Source organism: Perca fluviatilis, chromosome 12 (genome assembly GCF_010015445.1).
Source record: "Perca fluviatilis chromosome 12, GENO_Pfluv_1.0, whole genome shotgun sequence".
Lineage (NCBI taxonomy): Eukaryota > Metazoa > Chordata > Actinopteri > Perciformes > Percidae > Perca > Perca fluviatilis.
Genome location: NC_053123.1, coordinates 31,522,644 through 31,544,933, shown reverse-complemented (window position 1 = coordinate 31,544,933; position 22,290 = coordinate 31,522,644). Strand labels below are relative to the sequence as shown.

Sequence of the window (22,290 nt, the reverse complement as noted above, 5' to 3'; positions counted from 1 at the left end):
ACTTTTCTCAGATGTAATGAATGTAGTTGGATTTCTTTAGCTTTAAGTTTTTGTTTTTAAGCTTTTTGAGTGTTATCTATTTATTTTCTGCTCTAGCTTTTCCAACATTTTAAACACAGATATGGTGATAATAACGGACCACAATGATGTGGAAAAAGAGACGCAAAACTACCACAAAGGGACACAAACCGACTACAAAAAGACGCCAAATAACAGAGACCCCAAAAACAGCCCCAAATAAATATATAAGGACCAAAAAGAAACACAACATGACTATACAGAGAGACACAAAAACCCACAAAGAGACACAATCCCACAAAGACACAAAATCCCACAAAGGTGGAAATGGCTTTTGTTTTATTGAAAGAAACGTCACATTTTCTTGAGGAAGGACGCCGAAATCCTCTGCCAAATACTCGCACCTAAGTCTTCCACAAAGCCAAGGGAAGACACTGGTAGATTATATGTTTCTCTGACCCACAGCTCTGTGCTTTAGGAGCCGAAGCTACACCTCTTCTCCGAACGCCACTGTTGTGTTTTTATGTGTTCCGTGTGCTCTATCCTCTCGAAAATCCCTTTTCATTGTCTCTGTGGCAGAGAGGAGGTTGTGTGGAAGTTTTGTGGCCCGCCTCTTATATTGTCCATATTGTAATACTGGTCTCTAGACTTTATCCGTGCACTACTGGACTTATTTGCATTACCACCATGACACACACACTCATAGAGCACCTTACCATGCAGACTGAACCACAGGGTCAGTCCCTGCCCTGTCACTGCAAGCCTCTCATGCTTATACATCCCTTAGTACATTCATGTGGATTTTTTATATTTAGTATTTTTTCTTTTATTGTCCATATTATTCATGTGGATTTGTTATTTTATCATCCTGTTTATGATGTTGTGTGTGATGTCTTTAAGCTACTGGGACCTTGAATTCCCCCTTGGCGATCAATAAAGTATCTATCTATCTATCTATCTATCTATCTATCTATCTATCTATCTATCTATCTATCTATCTATCTATCTATCTATCTAAGTTCTCTTTATCCAAGGTGTAATGGTACATTTGTTATTTTTGTCTATTAATTGTCTTTATAACTGCATGTTACTACAGCTTTCACAACTGTTGATGCACAGGGCATCTGGGTTATCTGGATAACTTTGACAGCAAAGTAAATCCCAAACTTATCCAGATACACTTCTTAAAACAGGCCCCAGATATAGTACTCATTCAGTCCATGCATTGCTAATTCCACTTCCTGTTTTGAGGTTTATGGATTTTTAAAGACACATTATTTGTGCAATACTTGTTATGTGAGCAGGACGGAGATTACACCAACCATTCTGCAGTGGAAGTAATTTAGTACATCTGGTCCTGTAGGTAGGCTACTTGTAGCCTACTGTACTTGAGTTTTAAGTCAGGTTTTGATGGCAGGACTTTTTACTTGTAGTGTAGTATTTTTAAAGTGTGGTATTACTTTTACTAATGATCTGAATACTTCTTCCACCACTTGGGTATTAGTTCTTTTACTTAACTTTAAGTAAAGGATTTGAATAATTCTTCCACCACTGCCGTAATGATTGGTTTCATGTGTCTTCAGATAGCTGCTTTTTCTACACCAATCCGAGATGAAGATGTAATATCGCGAGATTTGTCCGAGAGCTCGCTAGCGTGGGGTTACAGAGGCTGATATCTCGCGTTACCTGAGCACTCCGTGTCTCATTCCACCACGGTCAAGCCTGCCGGTAGAGTTAACGTTCTTCAGCTCCACAGGAATCATTTCATTTGGAAACTTGAAACGGAATTTATATTTATAACAAACGTCGTTTTATTTATTTAAAGTAAACGTAACCGTCTAACTAATTTCACAGGTAACCGTTGGTTTAAGATCGTAATTTCTACAGAAACGGACTTTAACAGCAGAGCCGGGTCGTGCTAACAAAGAAAATCCTTTCTCTTCACAAATAATCCCCATTACTCTCTTTAGTTATGAGTCATGTGGTCATTGATAATCCACACGGTCTAGATCAGCAGGTGAGTACTTTTAAATGCTTAACTTCTTCGTTTTTCTCATTAAAAAAAGTGGTTATTTTCCGTTACGCACATGTAGTTTCGACAGAGAAAGATGTAGCTTCGTTAGCTAAGTCGCTAGCTTTCGGCTAAGCTAACGCTGCGGCTGCTAAAATGGAGGTGGTGACGTCGCGGCAGAGAACGGTTGTGATGGCGGAGCGCGTCACTACGCTGAACTAACTAGCGTTTTATTGCTGTGTTCTCCTTTTTAACATGGCTAACGAAAGTCTTAAAACGCACTAAATGCAGCTTGTAACTCACATCTTGTGGAATTGTATTTAAACGAATGGAAATGGTAAAGGTTAGCCAACGTTTTGACGATGCCGCCGGTGTCCTACGATGTTAGCCGGCTCGCGTGAGGCCTGCTGAGCCTGAAACGTGGCGCAGGAAAAAATGCTGGCAGCGGGTTTTAGCCACCATTAATGTTTCCGAAATGTGACGCTCTCGAGTTAATACATCATTCAGTGATTATTAAATTGGATGTGACATTTCACTGCAAGCATCAATGCGTATTATTTAACTTGTTTTAATTTGTCAGCATTTCCGTGTTTGATGGTCAGACTTAAATGGCTGTGATAGGTAAATTAGGTTTGTCCTCAGAGAACTTCTTTGCCACAGGAGGTGCATACATAACGCAATGCCTTGCTGTAGATTAAACTACCCAGCAGCATATATAATACTTCATATGAACACAGCCGTAAACATCTACAGCAGTATAATGCAACATACACATTAATGCGTCAGGAGTATTAATCCAGAAACACTGACGGGAAACATTTTACTGCACATTCAAGACTTTAACTTTAACATTTAGCTGACAATATTTGCATACTTAAGTAAAGTTTTTTTAAATGCAGGTCCTGGAGTTATAGTGGAGTATTTTCACAGTGTAGTATTGGCACTTTCACTTAAGTGAAGCATCTATATACCCGTAGTCAAATAAGCATTTTCATGGTTTTATGGTCAAAAACAAAATGGCTGTGTCATGCCATATTGGTTGATGGATAAATTGGATCATTTTGTCCTGGCTGTTTTTTTAGTAAGTTTTCAAAGTTGTGTTTCAAAATGGACGTCATATTGTTGCCGCAAAAACAAATCTACCTATGGGTACAAATAAATGTCCATTAGGTGCAATTACACAAAGAAGTAAAGGTTTAAGGTTCTACGCTGTGGCTACGTACGTTATAAGTGGATACCAGACCCCTACGCTGTAGCCTGACGGGCACCTCTCGAAAAATGTAACTACACATCGCTCAGCATTTCCTGGTTCTCCTTCTCCATAAACAACACAAAATCAAGGAGAGGGTTAACTTTTCCTGCTGCAGATTTCCCACCGTGGTCAGAACAGGGGAGACACTCAAAGTACTCTGAAGATAATCGCAGTCACTCTCTCACTCGCTCTACCACACACACTCCCTAAACGCACACACATGCCGGTCCTGCTATTCTCTTAAAGACACACCAACGCACAATCTCCAGGCCACTTACGTAGGCTATGGCGAGAGCTCTTCGTGAAGCCTCCGCAAAACCATAGATCACGCTTAAGCCGTACAGATCTATACAAAGACTGATTGATGCTTACTCGCCACACACTCGACTTCTTTAATAAGACTAAAGAGTTGTGATTTGAAGATGGTTTGTTTGAACTGAAGTGCAAAACGTAGTGGATAACCAAACATTTTAAAGTTGGAGAGTCACTTGCATTATTTAATAAATTATCATGTTATTTTAGCGATGGTCATTGTATTGTTTTACCCTCTTCTATTAACTGGTAGTTTCAGTTTCAGACGCGTAGTCTACGTTCACCTGATTTTATACCAAATTGCATCATTTATTGAATTTTCTTTTTCTTTTCTCCTTCCGTAGCTTGCTGCTCTAGACTTGAACTCTGCTGACGGACAAGGCGGAGGAACTGGCAGTAAGTAATAAAGCAGATTATACAATATTATATATATTATGTTTAATATCTCAAAGTAGTGATTGATTAAGTTATCCTCAGTGTAATTGTTTGTACAATTTGGTACTTTTGTATTTATGATTACATTCAATTTATGTGGATGTATTGTAAACTACTTTTTGCTCCACCAAGAAATGTATTTTGACATTCTTGACTTTCTTTGAGGGAAAGTTCTTCTGTGTAGCTTAAACGTTGACTGACGATAACCCCTCCCCCGCTCAGTCAAACCGAAAAAAAAAAAAAATTACTTTAAAACAAAGTCTGTTGCAGTCTAAAAGAAATATGGGCTGTACAATCTTAACTGCTAGTGAACTTGCTAGTTCTAACTTAGTATTTGTTGCGTTTTAAGCTTTCATTTCTGAACTCGTGGCTCTCTGCTTGGCGGCGGTCAAAGGCTCAGACATGCATGCCGCGGACCGCTGTGGACTTGTGTCGGTCGGGCAAGTGGTTCCAGGACAGTTGCTGCATGTGTCCACGGCAGCGCACGCGCAATTGTGGCTCCGCGGCCGGTACAAGTCCGCAACTGCACGCTGAAAGCATGACCAAGCCTCCTAGACCGGGGCGAACTGGGACTCGGTTACCTGCCTGTCGGTTAGCGGTTAATGATCAGTTGGTTGGCTTTCGGTCAGAAATAAAATCTAAATTGGCGTCCCTAGTATAGCTTCTTTCGATGATGAATAATGCCAATGTCCCAAATGTGTTTAATTGTAAATGGCACATTACATGTTTTTTTGTTTTTTTTTCCCTCCACAGGGCGTTACATTCCACCTCACTTGAGAAACAAAGATGCACCAAAAAACGGTAAGTTTGATCGAAAGCTCTGACTGAGCCACAGTCAGACCATCAACACAGGTTTGACTTGTGGTGGTCTTCATGTTAAGAGCCCATCAGAGCATGGTAAAAGCAGGCACAACTGGCGAGGCATTAATATTTATCGGGCTGTACTGAATGTACATTCAAAGCTTTCTGGTGAGGTTTTTGAATGAAGCTTCCAGTGTCTGTCGTAATGTTATGACGTCATCACCCCAAAAAATCCTTGGAACAAACCCTGAATTTGAATAAAGTGGTTAATCTGTCTTTTTTTTTTTTTTTTTTTTTAAATGTAGTCAACTTTATTTACTGTAGTCAGTTTAGCTTCCAAACAGTCTACGCTAACTTTCATTGCTGGATTTTCAAAGTAAAACGTGGACAGCAGGTCCTCCTAACTGCTCCGCTGGATTAGTGACATTGCCTTAAAGAAGTCTTAAATTTGAAACGGGGCAATATCGAAATCAAAAGTGCCCTAGCTAACAACCGCTCGGGGCAAGTAGGGTTGTTACATTTACTTGCCCGAGCCGTCGGGCGAGGACACATGATAGTAGTACCATTTGTACTCGGACCACCTCACGGTAGCACTTCTGTCTCACTAAATCAGTCGTTCACACAGGCATGTTGAACTTCTATCTGTGGATATGTTAAGCTGTTTATATGCACAAAAAACAGCATAATGGCTAACCTGGCTAGAGCTAATGAAAACAATGAAAATCCGACTTGTAAATGAACGCATTCAACTCAGGTGTGACGTCATTCCCAGCTCTGGCTTCCAGGATCCGAGGTAAATGGACCGCACTGTCGTGGCCGGGGTTGGTTCAGTGGTAGAGCAGGCGCGCATACTGAGAGGTTTATGCCTCGACGCAGAGGTCCAGGGTTCGAATCCGACCGGTGACAAATTTCCTATATGTCTTCCCCCTCTCTCTCCCCTTTCTCACCTAGCTATCCTGTCCAAAATTAAAGGTGGAAAAGCCCAAAAAATTCGTTGAAAAAATAATATTTGGACAGCACGCATGAAGCTTCGAACTGTTGAGTACAGCCCTAAATATTTGTGGATCTGCAGTGTTTTTGCTGCTTTATACCATATGACTGAGGACATTTAGTCTTAAGTTTTACAAGTGCACAGAATGAGGACAGAGAGCCATGACAACTGGGGTGTCTGTGCACGAAAGCTTATTTTTGGAAAGGATAAAGTAGGCCAAGTGGTACTGTAAAATGTCTGCCACCCCAGACTGATCATAAGTTAGAAAATGAGGCAAATTTCATAATGTTGATTTGAATGTCACTAGTAACTATTTCAGTAACTTTCTGTACCTCCTTTTAAAGGTGTTTAATCACGACGCATGATGTGCCTGGCATAATTGGCCAGATAGTTTTACATAAAAAAAAATATAAATTTGAATAATGTTACTGTGTCATTGCACACATGAAGTTTTTCTCGTTTTGCTGTTTTCTTATTCCACAGCAGGAAATGCTTATTCCGCTGGTAGACAGTACGGTTATTCAGTGGCACCAGTAAATCTCTGTAAGTCCCTTCTGTCTGCTTTCGCTGAGGGCAACCTGCATTTCCAGATGCATGAAATAGCCATTTTACACACCAGCAAAGCCAGTGCGAAGGGGAGAGAGTTACAGCTTTACACTGGCCTAATGATTGATTAATTATTGTGCTTCTCTCTGCTGGGATGCTTGCATTCAAAATGAGAAATATAAGTAAATGGTAATTTGATGTAAGCATATGCTTGCTGGTTTAATGCTTTTCTTAATTATAGTGAGTTTAATTTTTAATCCATTGAAACTATATTAAAATGTGTTTTTCCCACTGTATATGCAAGCCCATATTTCACTTGCAATGTCCCCCAAGTTTCTTCTAAGTTCCCACAACAGTCGGTGTCGGCAAAAGCCACAGAAATGAATATACTGCAGAATGGGATGACTGTACGATTGGTTACTATTAGTGTAAAGCCCAACACTCATAATGCATGAGCCAGTAATTATGGATCAGTCTTTTTATAGCCTGCTTCCTGACCTTTGCTCAGGTTACCCAATACTGACCTCTCGTGTTTGTCAAAGCTTACAAATGAAGTTGCTTATGATGCATGGTGATGGTGCCTTCAAGAGTCCACACACTGCATCCCTCGTGGAAATAACGGCTGTATTAGGTCTGCTTGATTATGTAAAAAGAATTGTTGAATTGCGATTATTTAACATGATTACACATTGACTTTTGAATAGATGTTGCATTTAGTAAACTTACAATTTGAATTCCCCTTCATTACACAGGACAAAATGAGTTTACTTGCACATTCTCCTAGGACTACAGTTGAAAATTAGCCAACTGGCTAACACTGGCGCATTTACAGAAATGTTCACTAATGTGCATTGTCTTAATCAAATAAATAAACATAGTTTGTGATCGTTTGGAGCCAAAATCACAATCAAAATGTGATTAATTGCACAGCTCTATAATGTATAAATTATGTACCCATTGTTCAACTGTTCATACCCTTGAACCGCTGTTGGTTGCAGTCATTTAATTAAAGTAGGTATTTTATTTAGCAAAGAAACTGAGCGTTGCTGCATTGCTATGACTCAATCCCACTCAAGTCTCAGTTCTTTCTGAATTGTTCGGAGACCTTGTAGCTTTTTGCGTCTGCCCACAACATCCTATTGAAAAGTAGTAAGTGGCATTGTAGAACACTTTGCTGAGAACCTGAGTGCATGCAGCCTTTTGGTCCAACAACCCACGCTCCAGTTCATTCTTCTGATTTAATTTACTTCTCTAGTGGGAAGTTAAACTAACACTTAATCAACTGGTGTGCTCAGTGGTGAAAGAGGAACCTGGGTATAGTCCCCTCCTTGGCACGTGATTAAATACTCCTGACCTGTAGCGTCTGAAAGAGAAGTTTCATTCAAAGTAGAATGAGTATCAGGTGTTCTCCTTGGCCTTTTTCTTTGTCATTTGTGACTTTAAGGCATCTTTTAGCTGGCTTGCACTGCATTTAATGTGGCTTTTTTCTTCTTTTTTTTCTTTCCTAGGTGGGCAAACTGTCCGAGCTAATTTATTACCCAAGTATAGCTCTTGGGTATAAGAAGTCAGGGGAATCTTTGAAGTTGATCTTTCTTGGGTTGCTGCACAAGCATCTCCAGAATATGCAGTTAATTTGCAGTCTGGAGTGTGACACACCTGCCGGCATGATTAAAAAGGGCACGTCAAGACCCACTTGGAATATGTGAGACCGTGCTCGGGGATATATTCTCCTTTTCCAAGCGTTGTCAGATTCACCAAACCACTTGTAGCTCAAACGGTTTGCGATTCCCAAAATGTGCACTGTTAATAGAGTTGAACTTGTCAGTTATTAGCATGTTTTTTAGCCTTTCAAAATCCTTTAGTTACATGTTCAGGTTTTCTTGTAGAGATTGAAGCTAGAGACTCATCTATAGATTGGTGTGCCAGTGTTAAGCATTACAAGGCTTTCCCGTTGTGCTTTACTTGAAGGGGGCACCATGACACTCATTTACTTGTACTAATTGTTTGTGCAAGGTATAAATTGTGGCTCTTCGTCATCTAGAGCTAGAATCGGCCCGTTTGGCTGAACAATTCTTTAAAGCAAGGCTTATCACAGATGAGATCTGTGTGCCCCTTGATGCTATCGGGACATCAGCTACTTAACCAGCCGTACCAAAGCAGCCCTATCGCTGTCCAAAGCTGGGCTGTTGCGGTTAATATCCCATATGAGGTCTCTGGGTACAGACAAGTCATCTTACTTCAATAAAGAAGCCCATGTCTGGGTTTTTTATTTTTTAAGATTCTATTTATTTTACCTAAAACCTTTTGACTTGCTTTGCACTTTTTTTCCTACTTTGTATACAAAAGCACAACATTAGCTGTGACAAATGTTTCTTTTCAGAGTTAAGAGAGCTTTCAGACCAGGCTTTAGTCCGCTATGAAGTTGCTTGCATCCCAACTATAAGGCTAACCATAAACAGCCAGTCACTTTAAGAGAGACTAATGGCTAGTTAGGACTATAAGATCAGCCAAATGTGTACTTGCTTACTGACACATAAGTGAAATGCAGCATTATGCTCTGACTCACAAGCCTCTTCTGTTCTGTTTTTGTTTTTTTTATTCACTTGTCTTCCAACGAAGATTCACCTGGATGGGACGGTGGACGCAGCAATGGATTTGTGAATGGGTACCACGACAACCGCACAAATGGGGGCTTTGGAGGGCGAGGACCCCCTCGCAATGATAGAGGTGGGCGTGGCGCCTACCGTGGTAACAGGGGTGGAGGCTCGTTTAATCAACCATTACAAAATGCAGGTGGGGAAACCCTGTCGTGCCTTGAAATGTCTAACGATAGCCCTGGTTTTTAGGGTTAACGACAGCGTAGTGAAAGATGGAAACTCGGCCCTCCCCCACCCTTGTTTTATACAGTTTTTTTTTTTTTAACAATATCAGAACGCTGTTACTCTGCATATGCATAAAGGATTCTCAATTATAAATAACAATAGCTGTGCACTTAGTTTCAAGGGAATGATCTTTGCTCCGCTTTTGGTAAGAAAGTGGCGGCAGCTGATCCCAGCGGATTTTCAAAAAAAAAAATTGCCACTGAGCGACTTCTTATCTGTTCGTTACAGGGTTTAGTGGTGGTGAAGGCAACTGGGGAGGAGCTCCTAGGGATGCTGCCTACAACAGCTTTGGCGGACGCAACGATCAAAGGTCAAAGTCCACCTTCTTCAATGAACGTGGAGCAGGCTCAAGGGGAAGGTGTGTACAATTGTTGCATTTAATATACTGTACTACTGTCTGCAAGCTTGTTTTAATACAATTTCCTAATATTTTAAAAGGTCCGAAATGTTACAACAAAAGCTTTCAATACAATCTGAATGAGTCTTTATTTTATAAGTTCTCTTCTATGACGATCAGCGTTTCTTTTACTTTATTTGTACTCTAAATATAGCTTCTTCTTTTTTTTTTTTATAGCAAATTAATCTAAGCCCCTTAAGTTGTCTTACCTTGCACAACAGCTGTATTCTTGCAAAATCAATCTTGTCAGGCTTAAAATATTGTTTGAACCACTGACTGGGTGATTGATTATTCAAAACGGTAGTGGCAGCTTCTAAAGATGTTAGTCAAAAAGACCTGGAGAATATTTCTTCATTCAAAGAAGAGCAAAGAATGACACTGAAGGCTTTCTAAACGGTTTTCAATGACTGCTTCTCCGATGGTTCTGTGTAACAACCCATTGGACGCGTTAGGTCAGAAGTCTTCCCTTAGCGTAATAGTTCCTTTTTAGCCTGTATTAATAGGCAAATACTGTTATGTGAAAGGGTTTCTTTTAAATTCCCGTGTGCATGTGTACAGATATGAGCGTGGGGGCTTTTCTAGTGGAGGAAACAACCGCTGGTCAGACGAATCTAGAGAGGAGGATTGGTCCAAGCTCTCCGCTCCCAACGAGCGCCTGGAAAAGTAAGACAGATTTTGCTGATTAAAAACAAAACGATAACAGCCATCTTGTGTTTGCGTTTGAGTCTAACTTTTGCAAACCTTATTTTCTAGCGAGCTTTTCTCTGCAAGCAACACTGGGATAAACTTTGAGAAATATGATGATATTCCCGTGGATGCCACTGGAAACAACTGCCCGCCACACATTGAAAGCGTATGTCATTTAAACTTACATTTTAAAATGTTTTAACGGAGCAAGTTTGTGTCTTTTCTTTTACTGACGGCATGTCTGATTGTTCTGTAGTTCCATGATGTGGACATGGGGGAGATTGTTATGGCGAACATCGGCCTGAGTCGCTACGATTGTCCCACTCCGGTCCAGAAGCATGCTATCCCCATCATCAAGTCCAAGAGAGACCTGATGGCCTGCGCCCAGACTGGTGAGTGTTTCTATATCCTCTCAATGTGTGCCTTTTTTACAGGCTTATCAACTAGCCTTTTACTGGCTGATTTCTCTTTGAAATTATACTTAATAAGGTAGAATCATTTAGGGTACCCCTTTTGGCTCCTAGGCTTTATGTTTTAGGTTTAAGTGAGTCTAAATAATGGAACTAAAATGTTCAACCCGTACTGTGTTTCAGGCTCCGGTAAGACTGCTGCTTTCTTGCTGCCGGTGCTGAGTCAGATCTACCAAGAGGGGCCAGGAGATGCTCTGCAGGCCGCCAAGAACTCTGGACAGGTAATACACAATCTTTAAACATATTCTGTGTGTGTGTGTGTGGGGGGGTTCTCGGTCATTTAGGTCATGGTCGTTCTGTGACAAGCAAAGGGAACTTGCTAGAAATTCTTTGTTTGCCTCTCATCAAAAGGCTTCTTCAGTTCTGACTGAGTAGTCGGTAGTTCTGGATATTTAACCTCAGGTGGGTTGTCACATGAGGGTCATTTAGTCACATGGTAGTCGTTGGCACATCCACTTAAGGTGGTATCACATGAGTCGTTAAAACACCGGTGGGTCAACAATCCACCCGGTTGTCATGTGAGTCACTCAAGTCGAGGGCTACGTCTCCGCTTGTTAAATTGCATCCACGTTTCTTTCACTTGCTTACCTTCCTCGCTTCTTAGTCCGTCCCATCGAGGAGGCATGGGAGAGAGGTAACCAGGAAATGTTTTTTAAGAGGAATGAGGCGTGTTTTCCTTTGAAAAGTCATGTGACTTCATCAGCTGTATGGGCGGAGTTGGCAAAGGCTTTTAGCTGCAAGGCTTCCAGGAAGGCTGTATTGTGTATCCTTGCTCATAGCTCAGACATCCCTCCTCCACCCTAGCTCCTCGGTGTAGGAATAAGAGCTTTAACGCGGCCTTCAAGAAGGAGGGCCGGAACAACTTTCGTTCCAGCGAGGAGATAAATAAGACACTTGGGTCTTTCCAGTTTGACTTATGGCTTCTTTGACTCCTCTCAAACCACCTGTCCTCCTTGGCCAAAATGTGGACATTGCTGTTCTCAAATGTGTGTCAACTGCATTATCATTTTGATTCGTTCTAATAAGCATTATTTCTTCAATCCTCAGGACAACGGAAGGTATGGCCGCCGTAAGCAGTACCCAATCGCTCTTGTCCTGGCTCCCACCAGAGAGCTGGCTCTGCAGATCTACGATGAGGCCAGAAAGGTGAGCTCCGAGCACACACATCTGACACTATTCATAGAACATACAGGGTTTCCGCGGGGTCTAAAAAAAAAAGTCTTGGGGCAACCTCTAGCTCACCCAGTAAGAGCGTTCGCCCCATCTTGGCTGAGTCCTGCAGCGGCGCAGGTTCGAATCTGACCTGCTGCCCTTTGCTGCGTGTCATCCCCCATCTCTCTCCCCCTTTCATGTCTATCCACTTTCAAATAAAGGGAAAAGCCCCAAAAAAATCTTTAAAAAAAAAGTCTTAAATTTGCATAAGTATTTTGTTCTAGGTATTAAATCATTCGAAATGTGTCTTAAATTTTCCTACATCCAGGTTAATTTGCTGTATATGTACAAAGTATTCCTGTCACTTTTATTCAATCATTTTATTTACTTTTGCAAGTACTTCTGTGACTCTGCATTTTGTTGTACTTGTGATATAGGTCTTACATTTCATTCATAAAGGTCTTAAAAAGTCTTAAATTTGACTTGTTAAAACTTGCAGAAACCCTGACCTAACAATGTTTGCCCGAACATTGAATATGCATCTTGAAGGTTAATCGTTTCCCTTTCTCCCTAAATTTTTTCAGTTTGCCTATCGCTCACGTCTGCGTCCCTGCGTGGTGTATGGCGGTGCGGATATTGGTCAGCAGATCAGGGAGTTGGAGAGAGGCTGTCACCTGTTGGTGGCCACACCTGGACGTCTGGTTGACATGATGGAGAGGGGAAAGATCGGTCTCGACTATTGCAAGTCAGTACAACACAGGGACCACACAGGTTATTTTATTGAAACAACTGTCTCTATTTGATGTTGTGATTTTAAATTTTGATATTGGTCTCTGCAGCTTCTTGATCCTGGATGAGGCTGACCGCATGTTGGACATGGGTTTTGAGCCACAGATCAGACGCATTGTGGAGCAGGATACAATGCCGCCTAAAGGCATCCGTCAGACCATGATGTTCAGTGCCACTTTCCCCAAGGAGATCCAGGTACGTTTGTACTGGGGTTATTACAGTAAAATAAAACTGAATCTATATTGCCAGATTAGGAAAAAAAATTTATCATTTCAGTTAGTTTTTAAGCTTTGATTTAACTTCTGAAAAAAGGAGACCGCATGAATTTCTGTCAACGCTCATGACATGGAACCACAAATGTTTGACATGAGATGGCGTTGTGCTGTAAGTGCTTCATATCGGACACTAAAGTGGCACAAAGATTAAACATTAAACATCATGGCTGTTCTGCAACTATGTATTATATGTAGCTACATACTTATGAGACATTATACCTGGATTTGACAACACAGACAAGCTAAAACTACTGTCAAACTAACCAACCTTTCTGAAAATACTGAAACTTGCAAAGACTCTGAAAGCCAAAATGAAATAGAAAAGTCAAAACTAAAATAACCATGTTATTGAACTATTATAACCTTGCGTTGGACATACAACGGGTATAAACAATATTGCTCAATGTGACTAAATATCTGCGTACTTACCGGTTTGATTTGTTTGCGTAGATCCTGGCTCGTGACTTCCTGGAGGACTACATTTTCCTGGCAGTGGGCCGAGTTGGTTCCACTTCAGAAAACATCACCCAGAAGGTGGTCTGGGTGGAGGACGGCGACAAGAGGTCCTTCCTTCTTGACCTGCTCAATGCCACAGGTGAAAAAGCATACACAACAATGAAAATATTTGGGGGTTTTGCCTCTCATGAAGGTCACACGGAGCTCTAATCCATGGTGTGTTTGTCTGTCTGCCACATATCAAGCTAATATTGACTTTTCTACATCTCTGCTAACAAATGTTGTTCATTTTAGCAGTGAAAGATAAAATATCAAAACAAAATGTCATGCATGGGCGAGCAGTCACTGAAATAACTAGCGTTGTTTAGGGGGGTTTGCTTCTCATAATGTGTATATTTGTGTACTGAGAAGCCTTACGTTTACTGGCCGGTTTGGTTTTATCTTAGTTATTCCCAGTGAGGTTCAGGAAAATGTGACAGAGGCACCAGAGAAACCGGGTAAGTGTGAACATATCATAATTTCACTCTTGTCCCACAAGCCAGAGACATCACATCCCACAGCTCATCCTGTCCCTCTGCTCCCCAGCTGACTTGCTGCCTCAGTTTTTTTTTTTTTTCCCTTCTCTTCATTTCCGAATTAGAGCTTGTAGGGCCGACAAACATTTGCCTTGCACTGTATAGACTCTACTATTACTATTGACTGAGATTCTGCAATTTCACTCAGTCTCTCCCCGCTGAGAAGGGTTACAGTGTGTTATCAACACCGGCACCAAGGTCAGATGGCTCAACATGACCACGTTGGCCGGTTGTCCTAGAAAGAGCTCTCTGTTTCCACGAGTCACATGACTGTGACAGACTTAATGCCACTAATCTGTTGCTCCAGGGGACAGAATACTGTTTTCTCTAGATCTACCTTAGAACATTTGACTGCCATAAGGGACCTAAAATGTTCTTGCTGGTATTATGTAGAAGTCCTTTGTTTTTGTAATGTGACTTTAACCTTTAACAAGAGACACACGTTGCTTTTGTTCAGTTTCCATGGTAGCTGGTGCAGCTGCCACTATGAAAGGCATTTATTTCACGGACAGCCTTGGTGTAAAGCACACACTTGGATGGTGGGGAAAGAGTAGGGTTGGATATCACTTGGGGTTTTCTTTGTGTGACTTGGAGTGGCCTGTCCTATCCCATCACCCTTCAGCCATTTATTTATTTTTTTAATTTAAAGTTTTTATTGTGACCCTGTGGTAACCTAATGATCTAACAACTTGATAATTGTTTGAACAAACGTGATGTCAGATATCCCTATTTTAAACATGAATTAATTTGTCTTCAGTTCTGTGTGCAGAAAAACACTGAAGCCGAAGTTGTCAATTAATGATTGTCAGTGTCTCCATTTTATTTTTTTTTAAGTTGTCCTTTAGCCTTTTTAGTGACCGTTTTAAGTTCCTGCTCATCTTTTTAGCTACCAAAATCCATCCATACCCCTCTCCAGTTATCAATGATTTATATATATTCTTCCTCTTTACCTACTTCTGTGCTTTTGTTTTCCTGCTCTCCTCCCTTTTTGTCTCATCCCATTGTTGTTTCCGGCTACGCAGGCAAAGAATCGTTGACTCTGGTGTTTGTGGAAACCAAGAAAGGCGCCGATGCTCTGGAAGACTTCCTTTACCACGAGGGTTACGCCTGCACCAGCATCCACGGAGATCGCTCCCAGAGAGACCGAGAGGAAGCTCTGCATCAGTTCCGGTCAGGACGCTGCCCCATCTTGGTGGCTACAGCTGTAAGTCACCTTAACTCGGTTTCCTAACTGAGGTGTTTTATCCCTTCTTTTAACATTAGACTGGTTCTTTTTCTTGCAATTAATAAAATCAGATTTCAGTAATGTCTTTTTGGTGAGCTTCTTTGAAAAAAAGAAATCAATTATTGCAATATTGTTACCCTTGTGGCTCATATTAAGAAGCTTTAGTATGCTAAATTTACCTTAAACCTTGGAACCCCCTGAGTATGTAGAAAGGAGCCAGATACAAAATTTTAACCAGTTCCACGTTGGCAAATCCCAATCTTGAAGGGTAACAAACATCAAAGAATATTTTCTTGCAATTGAAGGGGGAAAGAAAGTGAAAATAAATGTACACTTTTATTTTTTTTTAAGCATTTGATACATTACGTGTCATTTAGCGGACGCTTTTTCCAAAGCGACTTACAAATGCGATATGTCAGAGGTTGCACGCCTCTGGAGCAACTAGGGGTGAAGTATCTTGCTCAGGGACACATTGGTTGATCTACCGCAGTGGGAATTGAACCCAGGTCTCCCACACCAAAGGCATGTCGTATCTATTGCGCCATCACCTCCCTCTTCACATATGGGGATGGGGTGAACATTGTTGGCAGATTATATCAGCTGTTGCTAATTTAACAGTAGTCAAAATGAAACCCTGACTGTAAGTTGTCTCACCCTGTAGATATTAAAGCTATTTTTCTCCCAACTTGTACTTTCTCCAGGTGGCTGCCAGAGGTCTGGACATCAGCAATGTGAAGCACGTCATTAACTTTGATTTGCCCAGTGACATTGAGGAATACGTTCACCGTATTGGCCGTACGGGACGTGTGGGCAACCTTGGTATGTTCATACCGTTTTTGTTTGTAGTTTTCTCACACTTTTTTTATTTTTTTTAATGCCAGTTATGTTCATTAATATGTGAACGACTCTTCATAATCTTGCTGTGTTTTGTGCAGGTCTGGCCACGTCGTTCTTTAACGACAAAAACAGCAACATAACCAAAGATTTGCTGGACATTTTGGTGGAGGCCAAGCAGGAGGTTCCCTCCTGGCTTGAAAGCCTGGCCTACGAGCACCAGCACAAGAGCACCACCCGTGGACGCTCTAAGAGGTAACAGTCTCACACACGAACAAATGCATTTTTTACAACAAACCCAAATCTAAAACCAGGGCTTTAGATTAACTTTTTTTGATCACCGGTCAACACGGCTAGTAGATTAAAGCTACCAGCCAATCCGATTCTCTAATGGCCACGTTTTGTTTTTTCCTAACTAACTTTACTAATTAATTTTAGCTGCTCTGGTTTGTTTGGCTCCGTTCTATACGTCTTCTCAGTTTCAGCCTAGCTCGTTACCGCTAGGCACGTAGCTAACTGTTGTCTGACTTGTCACGACATGAGTGTTTGTGGGAAATGTAGGAATAGAACTGCAAGCAGTGATGCCAAAAAATTATTACAAAGACAAACGAAACTGCCCAAATTTCTTGGCAGAAAACGGACTGATCTGCAAACATTTCTCTGACGCTTTGCTTCATTCTTCACCGGTCAAATTGGCTCATAACTTTGAAATGTTACCTTTTTTACCTGCGTTTGGTGGGTGTCAATTTAAAGCCCTGTCTCTAACTTCTTGTGGCGTAAAACATTTGAACTCTGCTTTTGTTCCTGTTCTGTTTTTTTCATTAAGTTGTTGCACTTCAACAAAATCTGTACCATAAAACGTCTAACAAACGTACGTTGTTGTCTAGGTTCTCTGGTGGATTCGGAGCTAGAGACTACCGTCAGACCCCTGGTGGCTCTGCAAACAGCTTCAGTAGCAACCGTGGTGGTGGTGGTGGAGGTGGGCGTAGCGCTGGAGGCCATGGAGGAGGAAACCGTGGCTTCGGTGGAGGTAAGGAAGCAGCTAAACACATTTTAGACACCTAAACAGTCTATCAGTTTAAGTGGACTCTATATTTAGAGGATTTCCAGTTCTTAACCTTGCTGTCAGACGGCCCTTTACGACAGGGAACTGAAGCGGTTATCTCGGCTCTCTTCAAAGCCACCAGACTCCTTTGACAAAGTCAGACATTTTACCTCGCAGAACACAGGAGTTGCTGCTCTACTGCTGCCTCCATCAGTTAGTTTGTTATTGTGAACAAAGTGACCACTTAGACTTTTATGTACTAGGGGAATCACCAGTGGCCCAGCGATGCTTGATGTCATGATACGATATTACTGCAATTTAAAATATTCTGCGATAGGTTGCTATTTATTTCCTTTTTTTTTTCTTTTCTTTTTTTACCAATTTACAAATTATGTCCCCCAAAAAATCTGATTTATCTCAAAACATAAAATTCTGTTTGTAGTGGACTGAAAAAGCCTTTTTTATTATTTTTTTTATTACTTTTTTTTAATTGTCACTGAAAAGTTAAATTCTCATGTGCAATTTGTTAGGATTGGGTACCAAAACCCGGTTCCACTATGTTCCACGCAACCGGTAGAAATCGGACCGGATTGGAACGCTAATTTCGATTCCTCATTTCGGTTCCACTTTAATGTGTCGACTGAAATATTTTCCCTCTTGTCGCTCCGAAACGGACGTAAAGATATCCCCCTTCCTCTGTAGTCTACCGTTAGCTAGCTACCGTAAATGTAGGCTACTTTAAAATGCCATATTTTCCCCTCTGGGCTCACCAAAACAGATGTAAAAGCATATTAACCATTCACTGCACCTGATTGCTAGTAAATGTATTACATCTTTGTCATTTTCCAGTTTTTCAAGAATCTGTTTAGAAATCGGATTCGTTTTTAAAAGTACCTAAAATCCAAATGACGCCCAACCATTTTTTTTTTTATAATAAAAGATCTATACTTGGCGTCCGTGCATCAATATAGTTTTGCCACGAAAAATATTAAACCACCTATTATGTACCCCTGTTTGTTGGGCGTAATTGCTTTACTGCGTAAAAGTACCTCTTACCAATCCCAAGCTTCTTAAAGCCCACAAATATAAGGCTTTACAACCGAACGGAGAAAACCTCCATTTGATTTTAAAGCTGTTGCTTACTTCTCGGCTGACTGACCTTTTGACTTTGTCCTTCACAGGGAGCTTTGGTGGCAACTTCTACGGCAACGACGGCTACGGAGGAAATTACAGCCACTCTGGGAGTGTGGATTGGTGGGGCAACTAGTCGCCATAGGAAGAGGTTGCCATGTCAACCCAACCCAATGGAAACCACATGTTAACTTAAGCCAGACCATAACAAAAACCCTCCCTGTGTAGCTTCACTGACACACAGTACATTACCAACCCTGGTTCTCTGCCATTCGCTTCTCAAAAAGGAAGTGCAGCACGACGCAAAGGAAAGGTCACCAGCACGTGCAACGCACCGGAGAACGCAGAGATTCGCACACCTCAGAGTGAGCATGGATGCTGACATGCATTGTCCGATAGCAACTTCGGACTTTCATTGTTAAAAGTATTTTTGTTCTTTTTTGTGAAAAACACAGACACACACACAGACACACACACAGACACCCAATCGAATAACCTGAGGATCATTTCTATGTTAATGTACTGTGCCTTTTGGAATTTAGACAGGAAATCTTATGTTTTCATTTCACCAGATGAACATGGCCAAGAGCTTCTAAATTTTATTTTATTTTTGTTTGGTGAAAAAATATTTAAAAAGAAATGTAAGCTTGGACTTAATCAAACCTTGGCAAACACTGGGGTATTGTGGCTCTGAGTCATGATTCCATTTGAACTTCAAATTTATCGCAGGAACATCATGTAGCCTTTTTCTAATAGTCAAACAGCTAACGGAGCCGTTACTATGTCTAATACAAACTGGGCCACTCTGTGAAGCCGTTGATTTTAATCCTAAGGGACAAAGTTACATTCGTTTATTTTATTTTTTTCTTTTTCTGTTTTTTGCTCACTCTATCCTGGACCGGCTCCTTTTTATGGATATGATAGTCTTTGAAATAGCCATTCCTATTGTAATCTTAAGAAACACATAAGTCATTAAGCTCAGTGCCAACAAATCGCTGAGGTTCAAACCAGAATTATCACTGCTGGAACTTGTTACTCCACATTTTTCAATTGACTTTGACAGTGTTACGGCAGCTAGTGTGTTACCAAGTGCTAGCTAACGTGAAGTGGGCGGTGTTTTTTGTTTATTTTTACTTGAGACATTTTTGGTGCAGGTGTGTGCGAAATTTGAAAAACTGACCTTTCAGTTTTTTTGATTTTTGAATTGTTATACTACAAATATGTATCAAAACAAAAAATGCCTGCCATCTTGAGAGTGAAGTTCAAAATGGCTGCATAAAGGACCACAGCATCGGGCAAGGGCATAGCGTGGTGTTAGCGTATTTTTTTTTTTTTAACCGAATCGACCGGCAACCACGAGGCCCAGATGGTATTCTACGCTTGCAAGTGTTTTGTTTTTTGGTCAAGGAGGAAAGACACGTGAACTTGAGTCGCAGGCTTAACTTAATTACAAACGTTTTCTCTTTTCAAGCTGCGTTGGGAGGCATGGTTCATCTTTAAGAGACAAGACATTTGAACGATCACTGAGGTTTATCAATTTAAAAAAAAAAAAAAAACCGCGAGGGAACAGAGCGGGTAGAGCAGCACTTCGACCACTGTGGTTAGGGGGTGGGGTCACGGGGCTAGGCGTTTAGGGGTAGGCTGGGAGGTCGGCGCGGTTCTCGGGGCACCGCCGTCGTTGGCGGCTTTGGTTTCCATTGCTGCGTAGTGTAACTGCAGGTGGCCAAAGATAGGGGAGTATCCACTTCCTTATGGAACATTTAAAGTACTGTCAGGTCGTCTGGGAGTTCATCTGCTCAGACATGTATACAAATAATAATAATATTAATCTGTGGCTCTGTGAAGCCAGAGCAGGCTTTTCCTCTCAAAGAGGAGCAGCCATCAAGAGGAGGAGAGATGGGGCGTTTCACCTCAAAATGCTCCCAATTTTCTCATCGGGTGTGTTGTGCCTTGAAAACCTTTATATTTTTTTCTCTTTAGTTTTATTTTTTTTTTTTTTTTTTAAGAAATTGAACTAAAAGCGGATGCACTGACAGTGTTGAGAACTTGAGATTGAATGGTGCTACTTGATTTAGGTGTGTTGTAGGCCCTTATTGCGTCGTGCCCATCAAGTTTTACGAAAAGTTCTTTTATTGCACATCTAGAGTTTTATATAGATGTCTTCGATATGTGTCCTTAGCTTCCAAATATTGTGTGTGAGAGAGGAGATTGTGGAAAAATAAAACGCAGCTTGTTTACAAAAGGGGACGGGTTCTCAACGTTTAAACCAGGATTTATTTGGGACCAGGGGATTTAGCAGTCGGGGGGGGAATTTAGCCATTTGCACAGATTTCTAGATTCTACTTTTGCTGCTAGTTTTGTGTAATTTATTAAGCATTTTTGACAAATATTTATTTTTGTAAGCCTCAAAGTGATTCTTTGAAAGTTTCAGAAACTTGACCAAAAGACAGTACAAAAAACACTGGCACTTGAATGTTGAATGTCACCTGTATGCGTGAAATTTATATATTTCGGGGTAGTGTGAGCTTTTTAATGTTTAAGATACATTGGACTCGGTAAATAATATCCACAGCTGTTTCAAGGGCCTCATCAGGGCCGCTCATCTCTTATTAAAATCCAATTAATTGGTCAACAAAATTAGAAATGGAATTGGACAAACATGCCAAGGTTTGGAATAACGCTGTCAAACGAGCAAAAACTTAAAAAAAACAAAAAACAAATCTGAAGCACATCAGTGCTGAAGGGTTTCAGATTCTCCAATTGTGTGCATTATTGATTCTTTACTCTAATTTGAACTGATTTTTCTCCAGTGAATGTCTGGCACATGGCAATCCTTAAAAGAAACAAACATGTGGTTTATTCTCATTGTTGTATTTGCATATATGCCCCCTGTGGCGTTCTCCGTGAATGTGGAGCAGGTCTGCAGGGTTTATTTCTGACGCCGCTCCGCGTTGGAATAGTTTAAAATGTATCGGAAGCTTGTGCACGTTGTTGCAGGCAGAAGCAGAGACTTGTTCCACATTCTCCGAGGAACCCTAGGGCTCTTTAGACGTAGACTTTGCTTTCTGTATTAGCTGATAGGCTACTGCACTGCATGGGAAATAACTCAGCTGTGCAATTGTATGATTTTACCAAAATAAAAAATGTTTTTGAATGCAAAAAGTATCCGGATAAATCCAGCATGTTTCCTGAAAACTTGTTTACTGTAGTTGTGCGGAGAAGACTTGTAGCAGCGGCCTGGCGCCTTGTGTGGATATAACTGGGCGGACGGGCGGCAGATTTCAATTTGGTATAGGTTGGATGGGCTTCATTTTCTTTTGAAAGAAAATATATATATATAAAAGATTTTCATTTGTAAATTCACGTGTCAATGGTGTTATTTTCACAAACCAGTGAGTTGTTGGGTGTGAAAGTGTTTTTTTAAATTTGATTCAGTGTCTGCTCAAACGGGACAAAGACGGGAGATGTATCTTTTTATTTTAAACTAAATATAGTCTCTCATTGCCAGCTGTCTCCACAGCGCTGTGGAGTGAAGTCTGGTTACACCAGATGCGTTCTGGGATAGAAAATAACGCTCTGGGTTGTTGGCATTTCTCTAAACAAATCGTCTTAGGCGGCGCTAAGCTCCGGACGCAGCGACGGTGGCTCTGCTAAATGGTTTCAGCAAGGGCTGGGTACGGAGTTCAATAGTTTTCAGGCACAGACCGAATAGCCTCTGAAGTATCGACTGTCAAAAAAATTCCTCGTCATTCTATCCCTAAATCCCATCGGCGTCGGTGAATGTCTGATTGGTTGTCTATTACACGCAGTGACGCGCAGGAAAAACTACGTTACACAGACGGGACTCACGTAGTAAGAGCTGACATATAAATTACATGATTTCTGCGGTAATGGAATATATTTTACAAATTTGTAGGGGGAAGTAGCGTTTAGGAACAGATGTCCAAGTCACGGTGTTGGTATCTGATTATTTATATTAATACCCAGCCCTAGTCTCAGGAAGGAA

The 22,290-nt window shown here is 41.1% G+C and overlaps 1 protein-coding gene across 8 annotated transcripts; it reads left to right on the top strand.

The window, feature by feature from the left end:
- Positions 1 to 1,711: 1,711 nt before the first annotated feature.
- Positions 1,712 to 21,449, top strand: ddx3xa (DEAD-box helicase 3 X-linked a). 8 transcript variants are annotated; one of them, XM_039817607.1, is made up of 20 exons: positions 1,712 to 2,035; positions 3,938 to 3,989; positions 4,782 to 4,829; positions 6,304 to 6,363; positions 8,986 to 9,159; positions 9,477 to 9,606; positions 10,204 to 10,308; positions 10,399 to 10,498; positions 10,589 to 10,724; positions 10,926 to 11,023; positions 11,850 to 11,948; positions 12,539 to 12,699; positions 12,794 to 12,938; positions 13,469 to 13,613; positions 13,921 to 13,971; positions 15,072 to 15,253; positions 15,976 to 16,093; positions 16,210 to 16,363; positions 16,996 to 17,138; positions 18,335 to 21,449. In XM_039817607.1, the coding sequence occupies exons 1-20, from the start codon at positions 1,991 to 1,993 to the stop codon at positions 18,418 to 18,420; spliced, it is 2,232 nt and encodes a 743-aa protein (XP_039673541.1). In that variant the 5' UTR covers positions 1,712 to 1,990; the 3' UTR covers positions 18,421 to 21,449. The 8 variants fall into 8 exon arrangements, with proteins under 8 accessions (XP_039673541.1, XP_039673544.1, XP_039673542.1 ...); XM_039817610.1 differs by having other exon boundaries at positions 8,986 to 9,093; positions 18,335 to 18,420; XM_039817608.1 differs by lacking the exon at positions 13,921 to 13,971.
- Positions 21,450 to 22,290: the final 841 nt, after the last annotated feature.